At 54.7% G+C, this 13,773-nt stretch overlaps 2 protein-coding genes across 3 annotated transcripts; one reads left to right on the top strand and one right to left on the bottom strand.

Annotated features, from left to right (window-relative positions):
• Positions 1 to 2,286: 2,286 nt before the first annotated feature.
• POLR2J (polymerase (RNA) II (DNA directed) polypeptide J, 13.3kDa) lies at positions 2,287 to 6,642 on the top strand. Its single transcript, XM_005879142.2, has 4 exons — positions 2,287 to 2,430; positions 3,564 to 3,653; positions 5,518 to 5,692; positions 6,444 to 6,642. The coding sequence occupies exons 1-4, from the start codon at positions 2,378 to 2,380 to the stop codon at positions 6,477 to 6,479; spliced, it is 354 nt and encodes a 117-aa protein (XP_005879204.1). The 5' UTR covers positions 2,287 to 2,377; the 3' UTR covers positions 6,480 to 6,642.
• Positions 6,643 to 7,002: 360 nt separating this feature from the next.
• Positions 7,003 to 13,767, bottom strand: LRWD1 (leucine-rich repeats and WD repeat domain containing 1). Of its 2 annotated transcripts, XM_005879141.2 has the most exons (15): positions 13,685 to 13,767; positions 12,786 to 13,020; positions 12,574 to 12,690; positions 12,022 to 12,162; positions 11,687 to 11,791; positions 11,308 to 11,430; positions 11,113 to 11,227; positions 10,789 to 10,898; positions 10,436 to 10,643; positions 9,898 to 9,970; positions 9,668 to 9,808; positions 7,900 to 7,991; positions 7,561 to 7,719; positions 7,365 to 7,477; positions 7,003 to 7,269 (listed from the first exon to the last, which is right to left on the bottom strand). In XM_005879141.2, the coding sequence occupies exons 1-15, from the start codon at positions 13,762 to 13,764 to the stop codon at positions 7,129 to 7,131; spliced, it is 1,953 nt and encodes a 650-aa protein (XP_005879203.1). In that variant the 5' UTR covers positions 13,765 to 13,767; the 3' UTR covers positions 7,003 to 7,128. The 2 variants fall into 2 exon arrangements, with proteins under 2 accessions (XP_005879203.1, XP_014405620.1); XM_014550134.1 differs by lacking the exons at positions 7,003 to 7,269; positions 7,900 to 7,991 and having other exon boundaries at positions 7,385 to 7,477.
• Between the last annotated feature and the right edge of the window lie 6 nt (positions 13,768 to 13,773).

The following is a 13,773-nucleotide window of genomic DNA, read 5'->3' as shown; positions in this document are numbered from 1 at the left end:
CTTTTCATCCCCTGGGCCTGTCCCGTAGGAAATCTGGGCAAATTCTCACCAACTTCCTTTTGGAAATTCCTGTCAAAGTATAGTTTTCACATATATTTAAAAAATGACTCACACAAATACAGCACGAACATGTATCAAAGATTTATTACATGAGGAAATGAGTGTTTGGCAGAGCTGGCTCATAGAGCATTTTGAGAAGCTAGGTACATATTAGTAAGCATTCTGAGAAAAGAATGCTAGAATAAAATCATGATGTTCTCTGTGGGATAGAAACGTATAAGTTCATAAATAACTTCAGTGTCTGGGTCCTAACAGAACAATATCAAAGTCAAACCCAAGTCCATTCCCCAAGATTAGGGATTGGCCAACTTTCTGAAAAGACCCAGGCGTGCAAGTTTTGGTCACAATTACTCTCAGAGCACAAAAGTAGCCACAGACAATGAGTAAACAAATGGGCTTAGCTTAGTCCAATAAAACTTTACTTACAAAAACAGGTGACAGGCTTGATTTGGTCTGCAAGCCTTCACAGGTTCTCTGCCCTAGATATTAACCCTTGGTCAGGCCTGTTCAACAATGCTTCAGTATGACCCTGAGGTTGGATAATGTTTCTTAACACCCCTTGTCCCAGCAGCCTCTTTCACAATTGTGCCGGGCAGGCCTATCTTATCAGAAGATGGGGATGGTCACTTGGCCTCCTCTTGGGTCACACCAACATTGAGCCTCTGAAGACTCTGGGGCTGACAGCTTCTGGAGCCCAGGATCTCGTGTTGATTTGGGAATCAAAGGTCAAGTGTGAGCAGAATTCCCCAAGAGAGGACATACTAGTACTTCCACAGTGGCAAGGAGGGTGAAGCCCCTGCTGGTGACACTCCTCCCCCCACCCTCGCTCAGTTAAGGGCAGCCAGTCCTTTTTTTTTTTTTTTTTTTTAATTGATTTTTTACAGAGAGGAAGGAAGAGGGATAGAGAGTTAGAAACATTGATGAGAGAGAAACATCGATCAGCTGCCTCCTGCACACCCCCTACTGGGGATGTGCCAGCAACCAAGGTACATGCCCTTGACTGGAATCGAATGCGGAACCCTTCAGTCTGCAGGCCGACGCTCTATTCACTGAGCCAAACTGGCTAGGGCAAGGGCAGCCAGTCTTGACACATCCAGGTCCCTGCAACCCTGGCAAAGGTAGCATCCTTGGCCCAAACTTTGCCAGGATGCCTCAGAAGAGAGGGTTTCAACCTCAGGGCATCATTACCTTAATTGCTTTCTATTCCTCAGCAGGTAAAGAGGTGCCCACCAGCTTGAGCTGGAGAGTCCAGGTGTTGGTGGGGGCCTCGCCCCAGGGCCGGAGGCTCAAGTAGGAAATGGCCCTTCACAACAAATGGCCGTGGAAGCTCAGATTTCCTTTGGGACTTCTTGGCTTCTGCCCAGACCTAGAGAAACAGATAGAAACGTATAAGTTCATAAATAACTTCAGTGTCTGGGTCCTAACAGAACAATATCAAAGTCAAACCCAAGTCCATTCCCCAAGATTAGCGATTGGCCAACTTTCTGAAAAGACCCAGGCGTGCAAGTTTTGGTCACAATTACTCTCAGACCTAGAGAAACAGCTGGGAAGCTGTTAGGGCTCTGGTAGCTAACCTGAGACTCCAGTCCCCGTTGCTTCAAACAGCTCAGGTAGGGCCTTTATACTAAGCTGTAGTCTGCAGAATATCAACCAATCAAAACAGGGACAGATGCACGTATCCCTCCCAGAGCCTCTCTCACACCTACCAGGTATATACGTACCTAACAAGAAGCTCAGTAGGTCACAAGGCCACTTGGCAAACCAGTTACAACATAGCCAAGGGTCTTGGAGCAATCTGCCCAGGCAGCTTTGGCAGGGGGCTTACCCATACACAGCCTCAGGTTCAAGGGATGGACGCTCACGAGCCCCTGAGGCTACTGCGCCCCCTCCGGCCACACCCACCCATAACCCCGAGCTCCATTCATCCAGGGGCCTCTTGCTGTGTACTCCAAGGGCACATTTCCAAAGACGGATCAAGGGGTGTGGGGAGCAAAGAGAGGTCGAGCTCAGGGTTGCCTCTTAGCCTAGACAAGGACATCGCAATACGCAGAGTAGCTCCCCGCTCTCCGAACGTGCGACGAAGCGAACCCCCGCGGGCGCAGAGCCACCAGCCTCCCTCCGTCCCCCTCTTGGGTTCTAGCTCCTGCGCGAGGTCCTCCACTCCGATAGGGGGCCATGAGCCAGTCTTCACGCGGACTTGGCACCGTCGGCCAGCGCCGGAAGAGGGAGCAGCCGCTAACCCGGAAGTGGTTGCGTTCAAGTGCCCTGGAGGCTGTGGTGGGGCCGCGGAGGCTTTGGAGGCGGCTGCGGCGCTAGGATGAACGCCCCTCCTGCCTTCGAGTCGTTCTTGTTGTTCGAAGGCGAGAAGAAGTAAGTGGGGGTGTGGGAGGGAGAAGGGGCCAGCCGGGGCGTCGGGCCGAGGGCTCGGGCCGTCAGCTGCCTGTGGCCAGCGCCTGCAGATTCTGGGGCTCCCCTGCCCTCCTTCCCGGGGAGCAGGGGGAGAGATGGGGCGGAGTGTTGGGAAGCAGCTTTTCTGGAGCGTCCGCTCGCCAAGCATTTCGCACCTGTGTCTGCCCGACTTAAGGTTGCCCTGCGAGGCGGGGCGCCTCCCCGCTGCAGACGAGCATAGGGGACTCGGCGGTCAGTAGCTCCCGGGCGCACGGGGTGTGCTGGGTCTGCGTGGGAGCCCAGAGCGCCCGCTCTGCAGCCTTCTCCCTCTGTCCTGGCCGCCACCGTTATCCCCCTTGCTGCAACCAGTGATGGTTGTTAGACGCATTTCCGACCTCCACCCGCCCATGTGAAACCTCAGACTCCTCGTTGCTTTCGGGGCGGAGGGAAGCGTAGTCTAGTGGTCAGAGCGTGGGCTTGGCTCCGGCGCCCCCCACTTAAGGACTGTGTGTCTTTGGGCAAGTGACTCAAGTAACTAATCGGCCTGAGGCCTGCTTTCCTCTTCTGGAAAATGGGCTTCTTACTGTATTAAATCCCAGTAAGTAAATCTAGGGGGAGAGTAAATGAAGTAATTTATGTGAAGTGCTTAGTCCAGGCTGGTATGCAGGGCTTTAGGGTCTCGCCCTTGCCAGCCACGTCATTCTTCCTTTAGAGCAGGCTCTCCTCTGGGGACCATTTGCCTCCCCTGGGGGCCTTTTGGCAATGTCTGCAAACATTTTTGGTTGTCATAAAGGGGTGCTACTGGCATCGAGTGGGTAGAGGCCAGGAATACTACTAATATCCTAAAATGCACAGCCAGCCCCCTACCAAAAGAATTATCTGGCTAAAATGTCAGTGGTGCCAAGGCCAAGACATTCTGCTTTAGGAAAAAGGAGCGATCCAAAGCAGGCGAGGGTCCTACAGAATCAGGGCATAACTTGGGTCAGAGTAGAGACACACTGAGCCAGAGAGGTCGTTATAGGACGAAGAGATTGAGAAAGGCTTCTAGGAGTAGGTGGGGCTTAGACTTAGGGAGGAGGGGCTCCGCCCCCATCTCTGCCTCTGTCTCTTCCTAGGATCACCATTAACAAGGACACCAAAGTACCCAATGCCTGTTTGTTCACCATCAACAAAGAAGACCACACACTAGGAAACATTATTAAATCGTAAGTTCCAAGTCAGGGGCTCTCAGGGGCTGTCTCCTCCCTCTTCCCCCGGGGCTATGTTTAATGGTGTTCTTTGAGGCAAAGTACAAGTTCCAGAAGATTTTCTTTTTTTTTGGTTAATCCTCACCTGAGGACATTTTTTCGTTGATTTTAAATAGAATGGAAGGGGTGGGGGAGGGAGTAAGAGAGAGGGAGAGAGACACATTGATTGGTTGCCTTCCATACATGCCCAGACCTGGCTGGGGATGGAACCTGCAACCCAGGTATGTGCCCTTGACTGGGAATCCAACCCTCGATCCTTCAGTGCATGGGCCAACGCTCTAACCACTGCGCCACCTGCCAGAGCCAAAAGAATTTCTCGTCTCTGAGCTGCACGGAGTCCTGGTTGCTTGCTTTGCTAGTTTACTCATTCCAGTGCCTTTTCTTCAAAATGACACTGACCAGTACCTGTTCACACAGCCACATTTCTGCATTGGCTCATTTATCTGACTAAAGTAAGTGAATATGCAGGAAGCCACAGAAAAGTAGGCCTACTTGTGGTTTTGTGCTAATGAGCACTGAGAAGTAGTCAAGGTTAGCTCCCACCCACCCTGCCCATTTGTGATAATGACCTAAGATTGTAACAGTAAAATAAGGAAAGAGGTAAGAGAGGGGATCAGTGGTTATCCGGTGCTCCTGGTGGGCATCTGATATTGGTTGATGTGTGTTTGTTTACACCATGAAGTCCTGGCCAGGTAGGTGGTTAACAATGTGATTGATGTTCTGGCCCAGGGACTTGTCATTTCACTGAAAAGTACCATCAGTGCAGGAGGCCTTCCCCAGGTTTGTGTGTTTGAGACTGGGTTGAAGCCTGCCTGGTCTCCTGGTGTACTAGTAAGTAGAGGGTGGCATTGCCCATCTTTTGGATGATTCCCACCCTGAACCAAGCCAGTGGTGCACCCAGGCTCCTTTGGGGCCCTGCTGCTCCTCTGCTGTATGAGTTGTCCTCACCTATGCAAGGGCTCTTCCCCTAGGGCAGTGATGGCGAACTGGTGACATGCGAACTCATTTTTTTGGTTGATTTTTCTTTGTTAAATGGCATTTAAATATATAAAATAAATATCAAAAATATAACTCTTTGTTTTACTATGGTTGCAAATATCAAAAAATTTCTATATGTGACATGGCACCAGAGTTAAGTTAGGGTTTTTCAAAATGCTGACACGCCGAGCTCAAAAGGTTCGCCATCACTGCCCTAGGGTGCTCACACTTGGCTGAGCTGCTCTGGAGAAAACCCCGTGTGCCCAGCAAAACACACCGCTTCACTTCACCACCTCACAGAACTCCAGGGGGGTGAGGGTGAACGGCAGCTGCCAACCTATGTTGCCTAAAGGACATCCATTTCCCAAACTGCTCGGAGTCTGGGGCCTTCTCCCCCTGCGCCTTTATTTGCTGTCAGATGCTTTTTGAGCTGGGAATGGGGCTTTTGTGTTCTGGTTTACTGAACATTGGCTGGATTTTTACTGCCTGAGTAAGTCTCTTTGGGCACATTACAGGGTCTTACTTCCCCTAAGGGGAAAGGTTATTGGAAACCCTGTTTACCAGCTAAGTTTCTTGATCCTCATGGATATGGGGGGAGGGTGTGTGTGGGAGGAGTTCCCATATGGTATATCTTCTCCAAAGTGTCTGTTTTACTTGTTTTGGGTGGGAAAAAACACACAACAAAGTCAAGGGCAAGGAACCACCTGGTGTCAGCTGCCAGCTGCATTTGCCTACAGGCCTCAGCCCAATAAGACCCCTTGTCTAGAAGCCTGGTAAGCTATAAGGGGCCAGAGTTCCAAGGACACTAGGCTTAGCCTCCTCACTGTTCATCCCTGTTTCTCAGACAGCTGTTGAAGGACCCACAGGTGCTGTTTGCTGGCTACAAAGTTCCCCACCCCTTGGAGCACAAGATCATCATCCGTGTGCAGACGACACCAGACTACAGCCCCCAGGAGGCCTTCACCAATGCCATCACGGACCTCATTAGTGAACTCTCTCTGCTGGAAGAGCGATTCCGGGTGAGGAGCCAGCCCTTCAGGAGTGGGGTGGGTTGGTCTGGACGCCATCCTGTATGTACCAGAAATGTAGGTTCTCATGCCCACACCTAGGATTGACCCCTGAGTCGTTTCCTTTTATTTGGGGGGAAGGGGTGGAGGTGATGACAGAGCAGGGACTTCCACCATGGCCTCCAGGAAGTGTGGGTAAGGTTATGGAGTTGAGGCCTGCCTGGGGCCTGCTGTCTGCATTCTGGTCTCTATGGAAGCAAGGGGCCTCCTGTCCCTTCGTGCTGCTCCTCCAAGTCTGTTCTCTGGTGCTGGCTGCTCTGTGGTCGGTAAGGCCCAGCTGTGTCCAGGGTATTTGTCTGTCTAGAGGCCAGCTCATCCTAAGATGGGGTCACAACTACAACTGTTCAGGCAGGGAATCTCAAACTCTAGACAATTTAGGGAAAGATCCAGTCTGTCAGATTTCAGCTTATCACATACCAGAAAGCATCTCAGCTCCACCTGACGCCCATCCTAGGCAGCAGGCTGTGTGTTGCAGAGAAGTGATGGGGCTGGTGGGGCGGGCTCAGAGAGTCCCTAGGGTTACTGGCTGCCCAGCTCCCTGGAGCTGTTCAGGGCCTGGTTTACTGCTTCTTTTCAGTTCGTGCTGCACTCTGGAGCCAGGGAAGCAGTTTCCTGTAGACCTTGGTTAGGGATGCTAGGGCTGAGTTTCCAAAACCCTGACCCAGCCATTCCAGCTAAGTGCACTGCCTTTCCTTTCCCTCAGGTGGCCATCAAAGACAAGCAAGAAGGAATTGAATAGTGGCCAGTTCCTACCCTGCACCAGGCCCTTTTCCAGGCACCAAGTGGAAGAGAGCAGCTTCTCCCAACCGTGGCCTCCTTGGAAATATCCCAGAGATCCCCTCACCCCCGACACTGATCTGTCCTGTACATAGATTCTTCCTAATAAAGTTTCATCTTCCTAATGAAGTGTGGTAGGAAAAGACGCGGTGTGAGCTGAAGCAGAGGTGACTTAACAGCAAATAGATTGTCAGGCTCAGTGGAGGTAGATGACCTGTCTCAAGGCTACTCTGGGGCCACACTGCAGAGTGGATTGGCCCAGAGATCCATATTTCTGTCTGAGAGGGTGGCAGGAACAAATGCATTCTGAACCACCTGGGGACCTGGGGTGCGGTAGGGAAGGCAGTCTTGAGCAGAAGGAAACTGCTCAAACCCATGCACTTCCGTAAGTCTCTACTGTAAAAGCCCCAGCTGCCAGGTCAACCTGTCTTACTCAAAGTAGCAAACACCAGACGGGGCCCACAAACAGCTCTCCCAGGCTTCTCTTATACAGAAGAGAGTTTAATAAAAATATTCATAGAAAGATCCCCATTCCATTCAGCCCAACAAGTCGAATAAGTTAAGTTGTATCCCTGGTACTTTGCAGTAGAGGCAGGAGCTCCTGCTGGAAGCTAGTCTCTCCCCCAAATGGCTACAATGTTGGAGTCTGTCAGAGCGGTGAGGTAGGTAAAAGTGGAGTTGGCCACCACCGTGTTCACCATGGTCCTGGTCACTGTCTGGCTGAGGGCCCGGGGTTGGGGCCACTTAAGGATCTGGTAGGAAGAGAGAGAGGGGCTGGGTTCCTTCCTAGATGCCAGCCCCCTCATGCTGCACCGTCCCAGCAGGGGGAGAGGAGCAAGCTGCATACCTGTGTGGGGGCCTGCGGGGTTGCTGGCAGTGGAGGCTGCTGCATCAGGATGTGCCTGACATCGTAGATCCACACGCTGCCCTCCTCATCCCCACAGAGCACAATGCCCTTGTCTGCCAGGACACAGAAATTGGAACTAAGGTGGGGCAGAGCTCCATGGGGTAGAAAGCAGGATGGAGTGTGTGGGTGGGCTCACCAGGACAGGTGCTGAGTGAGAAGTAGGCCAACTCAGTTGGTGACCACTGCAGACGAGCCAGGACCACTACCGCCACTGTGGACTGGCTGCCCCGGCTCACCCAGGTCTGGCTCCAGCTCCACAGGCAGATGGTGCCCAGGCCACCATTCCCCTTGGAGGCTGTGAGGAATAATGGAGAACTGTGCCTAGGGGGCCCTCTCCAGGCATTTCTTGTTCCACAGTGAGGACCCCTCAGAAGTTCTCAGACCTAAACCTCAACCCAGGGAGAAGCAACCCATGCAGGTCTTATCAGGGCCTATCTGGGTCCCAGGAGGCCAGACTCCCGAGCGGGGCTCTCACCCACGACATCCTCATTCACAAACGCCAGCCCGTCCACTCTCTGGCCAGATGCCTGGGAGCCCTCAGAGAAGATGAACTCCACTTCACACACCCTGTGGGACCATAGAGATGCTGGTAACTATTCTTGCATATACAATTTCTCATTCATTCAGTGAGAACCATTCATTGGGCCCCTACTCGACCCTGCCCAGTGTGGAGGTCAGAAGATGCAACCAAGACTATCTGTTCTGAGCCCTGGAGGGGTTAAGCTTCACCCTGGAAGTGAGTATACTGAGTCATAGGTGGCATGAGGGCCTGGTTCTTCCAGGATGGGGGGTGGTATGGCCAGGGAGGGTTATGGAGAGAGGCAGCGCCTCTGGGACTGAGAGATGAGCAGGAGGAAGGCATTTCCAGCTGAGCACTGGGGGCCTGAGAAGGGAGAGACGGGAGGGGTTTGCGGTGACCCAGAGGATGGGGAGTGGCTGAATGTTTCTAAGCTGCGAGTGTGTGTAGGGTCACACTGCTTGGAAAGGCCACCCAGCAGATGCACAGAGTCCTGGAGAGGACACCTGGAAGCAAGAAAGGCAGCCAAGTACTAACTATGAGGAGGAAGAGATTTATCTAAGATGTGAGAAAGAAATGCCACAGCACTTGGGGACTAGGCAGATGTGAATGGGCAGGGAAGGAGGGAGGAGGCAGGCCCAGGGCTTGACTCCCAGATGTGGCACAGGGCCACCACCCACACTGGCTGAACAACTGCCACAGTCTACCGAGGCTTCCACTACTTCCCTCCATGCAGTAGCTACTTCACTCCTGCCACCTAATCCTAAAATTCTTCCCAGGCTATTCATTGCATTTAAAGTAAAATTCAAAATCTTACCATGGCCAACAAACCCAGTGTACCCTGGCCCAAGCAACCTTGCCACCTTAACTTGCACCATTTCCTCTGGTTTTCCAAGCTGTGACCAGGCCTCCCTGATGAGCCAGCTCTCCCTACAACTGGCCCTTTGTACATGTTGTTCCTCCTGTGTATGCACCTTCCCTCTTTCTACCTGAGTCTTAGGGCTCATGTGGAGAGGATGAGTCTGAAAACTTATCCATCTGCCACTGGTCACCTCTTCAGAGTCCCCTTGGCCTTCCTATCCCCCTCAAAGCCCCGGATTCTCTTTCCTTCATAGATGACATCATACTTTGTGGGATTTTAATTGGCCACCTTTGTTTAACGCATCTCCTACTAGGCTTATGGGCCCCAACAGGGCTGGGACTCCATGCTGAGCACTGTCTTGGGCCTTCCAGTTGGCACGGGTGAGCCACAAGCCTCAACCTGGCCCTTCTAGGGCCTCATCCTTGCCCAGACACCATCTCCCTTGTCCTCCACTAGCCCTAGGATGCAAGTTACTATCCCAACTTTACAGACGAGCGAGCAAATTATGCTAGGGCAGGAAGGTCACATTGCTGGTAAGTGGCAGGACATGGGTGGTAGTGAAGCCTCAGGTTGCAGGTGAAGTGATCCCAGCTCAGAAAGGGAACTAACCCAACCCAAGTCCCATTGTCAAACACCAGGGAAGGAACGAGTCACAAGGACCTTTACTCAAGTGAAGTAGCTACTCATGGAAAGCCAGCAGAAGGTGGGGACAGGCCAGCTCTGTGAAGACAGTCTCTGTGGCTGCCCAGGGCAGCATGCATGGTTTGGGTATCACCTCTGGCAGATGTGCCTGGGGCCAGACATCTGGACTGGCAGCTGCCCCAGCTCTGAGGCCTGGCTTTCAAGGCATCCCATCCAGCTCACCTTCTCTTTTGAGGCTGGTCCAGTCGCACGTCCCAGCAGCAGCAGCCACCCTCACAGCCAGCCAGCAGATAGGCATCTGGGCAGGAGGCAACGGGGCAGAGGCGCAGGGGGGTGGAGGTGGTATCAAGTGTGAGCAGCTGGCTGCCGGTGGGTAAGAGGGAGAGCGTGAGGCCACTGTCTACCAGCCTGGCAGCCAGCCCTCCTCACACCAGCTCTGCCCAAATCATCACCTGGCCTGGAATGTGTAATCTTCATTGGGAACCCCAATGTCCCAGAGGATGATCCGCTTGTCATAGGAGGCCGCTGAGGAGGGGATGGGGAGAGGTGGCTCTGAGGAGGCCCAGCTTCCTCCTGCAGGCTGCATCCAAGGCTGAGGGTGTGGTTCCAAGGCCTGCCCCTCTGAAGCAGGGAGGGTGGGCCACGGTCTACAAGCCCTGTCTTACTCTAACCTAACGTGGGCCACACCAGGCGGCTATCTTTTGTAGGCCTCTGCTCACACATCACCCTCACTGGGCTCACCACAACTGAGCCCAGGAGTATCCCCCAGGTCAGAGTGGCCCAGGTTGTCAGAAAGCTTCAAGGCCACAGAACAGGTTGGGGGGAAAGCCAGGATCTGAAGCCCAGTCAGTTGTCCACAAAGCCACATTGCTTCTATCATGATTGGAGCCAACACTGGCAGCCTGGAATGAGACTGCCGGCCACAGGAGTCCCCTACCAATCCAGGGAGGGTGCTGGGGGAGCCCTGGAGGTATGGGGAGAAGGTCTTACTGAAGAGGTGGGTCTCGTGGGTGGGGCTGAAGCAGAGGGTGGCGATGGCCTTCTTATGGGCCCGGATGACCCCACAGCAGAAGCCAGCACGCACATGCAGCAGCCGGACCTGGCCCCGTAGGCCTGCAGCCGCCAGCACGTTCCAGCGCTTCTTGTGGCCCGCCTGTGTGACCACCGTCAGGGCTGTCCAGGCCACGGAGAAGAACTCCTGGGGGGTGGGGGAGTGGAGCAGTCACCAAGGGGCAGAGCTGCATGTGTGCACATGCATGCAGGATCAAATCTGGGAAACAGGCCCAGCATCAAAGAAAAAGTCACCTGATGAATAGGTGGCACTCCAGGGCCCTGGCACTCACCTCGCCAGGTGCCTTGTACTTGTGTAGAACGATGCCCGTCTGGCAGTCTATCACACACACAGCTTCTCCGCCGCACGTGGCCACAGACTGGGATGTGGCCCCTGTATGCCCTGTTTTGAGGGGTCAGCCTAGTAAAAACATCTTCTGTAAAGTTATCCCCTCAGTTCCCTCCTCCTGGCCTTGACATTTTTTAAGGGCTGTCTCTCCTAATTCCCCCAGGGCCCAGGCAGCCCCACTCCAGGTGGCACGCTCACACCCCCACCCAGAAAGCTTGTTTTGTTTGTACCCTGTGGCCCTTGCCCTGCCTGCCCACCAAGGATGTACCCTCCTCCCAGGCTGGCTCGAAGGCGCAGGCCCAGAGCTGGGTGCTCAGGTCCTTGGGGCTGTTGTTCTTGCTGTGGCACTGCAGGAAGTACAGGGGCTCCAGCTGCAGGGTAGGCTGTGGGGGCAGAAGGGAGTTATAGCTGCCCCAATCCTTGCTCCCAGCCACACACTCCCTGCCACCTTGCTATAACTTACCTGGCTGCCATCAGAGCCCGTGGGGCGGCCCTCCACCTGGGCCAATGGGGAGGTGCACACCCTCTTGTTGGGAGAAAGGTTGAGTGGGACATCATCTGGCCGTTTGCAGGCCACTGGCCTGGCCTGTGGGGGGAAGGGGTGGCTGAGAGCCTGGTGACCACCTACCCAGGTCTTCTTTCCTTCCTATCACAGGCTGGGCCGCACTCTCCATGGGTGTAGGAGGTAAGGACTGGCCCAGGGTCAGAGGGAATTAGCTGGGGCATTGGAGGCTGTCTCCTGGGCTCATTTCCAGAACCCCCTGCTTCCCTGTAGCCTCCCTAGGAAGGAAGGGCCAAGGCAGGCCCTCACAGCCCAGGGAGCCACAAAGAACCATACTCACCTTGGGCTCCTGGACAGCTGTGGCTTTTGGGGACTTCTCTGGGATGTCTGCCTCATGGACCTGGGTCCCACCAGAGGCCACCAGCTCCTCAGAGATCACCCGCACCTGGTGGAGCCAGGGCATCAGGAAGCTGGGCACAGCCCCTCAGACACCCAGTCAGGGGGAGCTTGTGCCTCCTGAGTTGGGAAAGGGCCTTGCTGGCCGATAATGGTGCCTTCCCTGACCCGCCCCACTGCCCACAGCGCCTCATGGTCAGAGACCTCCAGGGCAGCTCAGGACATGGGACCAGCAAGGAGCTGGGAGAACAGGCTCTGTACAGCGGGGTGAGGACATACCCGCCACCGGGTGAACTCGCTGAGGGACTCGGGCCCGTAGTGCACATCCCTGACAGCAGACCTCACGAAGTCCGCCTTGGCCTTCTCAGTCTCCTCCTCAGGGCTCAGTGAGGCCATGAACTTCTCCCAGTGAGCTGTGACCTGGTACAGGAGGGACCAGATCCAGACCCAGTTCATCCCTGGACCCTCCATGGCCCCTCTACCCCCAATCTCAGGGCCATGGGTATTTCAACCTCACTGCCTCTTGGAAGTCTCCCTAAACCACAGCCTTCTTAGCTGCATGTTACACAAATCCAAGCCACACACACAGCCCCAGAGGGAGAAAGTGGTCTGTCCAGAGGAAAGTTACTGTGAAAATGCCACCTGGAGGCCAAGCACCACAAGCAGGTCCAGAGCATGTCAGGCTAGGGACGAAGGGCCACTGGGGACTAAGGTCAGGGACAAGAGCCCCTGTAACCTCCCTCAGTGTCCTACAAATGTCCAAGCCTGTCGCTCGATCCTCAAGGCTGCCCACTGTTCCCGAGCCCCGGAGACACCTGTTAGTCCCCTTACTCTGATGGTCAGCTCCCGGTTCAGGTTCTCCGCCTGAGAGCAAGTGGAGGAAGCATCTTTGCCATTGACCTTGCGCAGATTGGGCAGGAGAAAGGAGACTTTCAGGTTGTCGTTGACCTGGGGAATGAGGGAAGAATGGCTTGAGGGCTGCTGAGCCCAAGCCCAACAGAGTGCTGGCCCCGGGCTTGGGGCCTCCGGGCGAACCCACTTACTGTCAGGAAGGGGTTGCCCTCCAGGCTGAGCTCCTCAAGCTGCGGGAACTGGCACAAGGCAGTGACATCCCCCAGCTGGTTGTTGCAGCAGCGGAGGACGCGCAGGTGGGCTAGGCCCAGGTTGTCCGGCAGCATCTCCAGCTGGTTGTTGGAGAGGTCCAGCTCCTGCAGCTGCTTCAGACGGCTCAGGAGCTTGGGGTCCAAGTGCTCTGAGAGCAGCTCCAGTCCTGACAGGCTGGGGTGGCAGGCAGACAGAGCGTGCTCAGGGCAGGCAGGCAGGCCTCCAGCCCCGCACCTATGGCAGCCTAGGGTGCCTCTGAGGCTTTGTCTCCTGGCATTTGTTGTGCACGCACAGCCTCTCTCCAACAACCTATTTTTTTAAAATATATTTTTATTGATCTCAGAGAGGAAGGAAGAGGGAGAGATAGAAACATCCATGATGAGAATCATGGATCGGCTGCCTCCTGCAAGCCCCTACTGGGGATGGAGCCCGAAACCTGGGCATGTGCCCTTGACCAGAATCGAACCTGGGACCTTTCAGTTCGTAGGCCGACGCTCTATCCACTGAGCCAAACCGGCCAGGGCAACAACAACCTATTTTTTAAAAACCTTGTAACTACTTTAAAACTCAGGGCAGCCGGCCCCCTCCAGGATGCTTCTCCTGAGCCTCTGTGGGGGCCTCCTCTCCGTTCCCCAGCCCCTCTGTAATTCCCTCAACAGGTTCTCAATTCTCTTTCGGTACCACTGTTCTTAGCAGCCCGGGCCCACCCGGCCCTTCTGCCGAGAGGACGGCTTCTGGCCCGAGTGATTAGACTCCGCCCAACCGACATGGTGATAACGGCCCGGGAAGGGTCCGGCCTCGCTTCCGAGCCCCCCGTCGTCCCCGGCCCGCCTCTTACTCCAGGCTCCGGATCCTCCCCAGTCGTCCGCTCTTGGGTCGCCCCCGCTTCATCAGCAGCCGCGGGGAGAGGGGGCCCATGGGGAGGAG

This window comes from Myotis brandtii, unplaced genomic scaffold (assembly GCF_000412655.1).
Source record: "Myotis brandtii unplaced genomic scaffold, ASM41265v1 scaffold583, whole genome shotgun sequence".
Taxonomy (NCBI): domain Eukaryota; kingdom Metazoa; phylum Chordata; class Mammalia; order Chiroptera; family Vespertilionidae; genus Myotis; species Myotis brandtii.
Note: the sequence above shows the minus strand (reverse complement) of the source record. Positions and strands in the feature narration are given on the sequence as shown.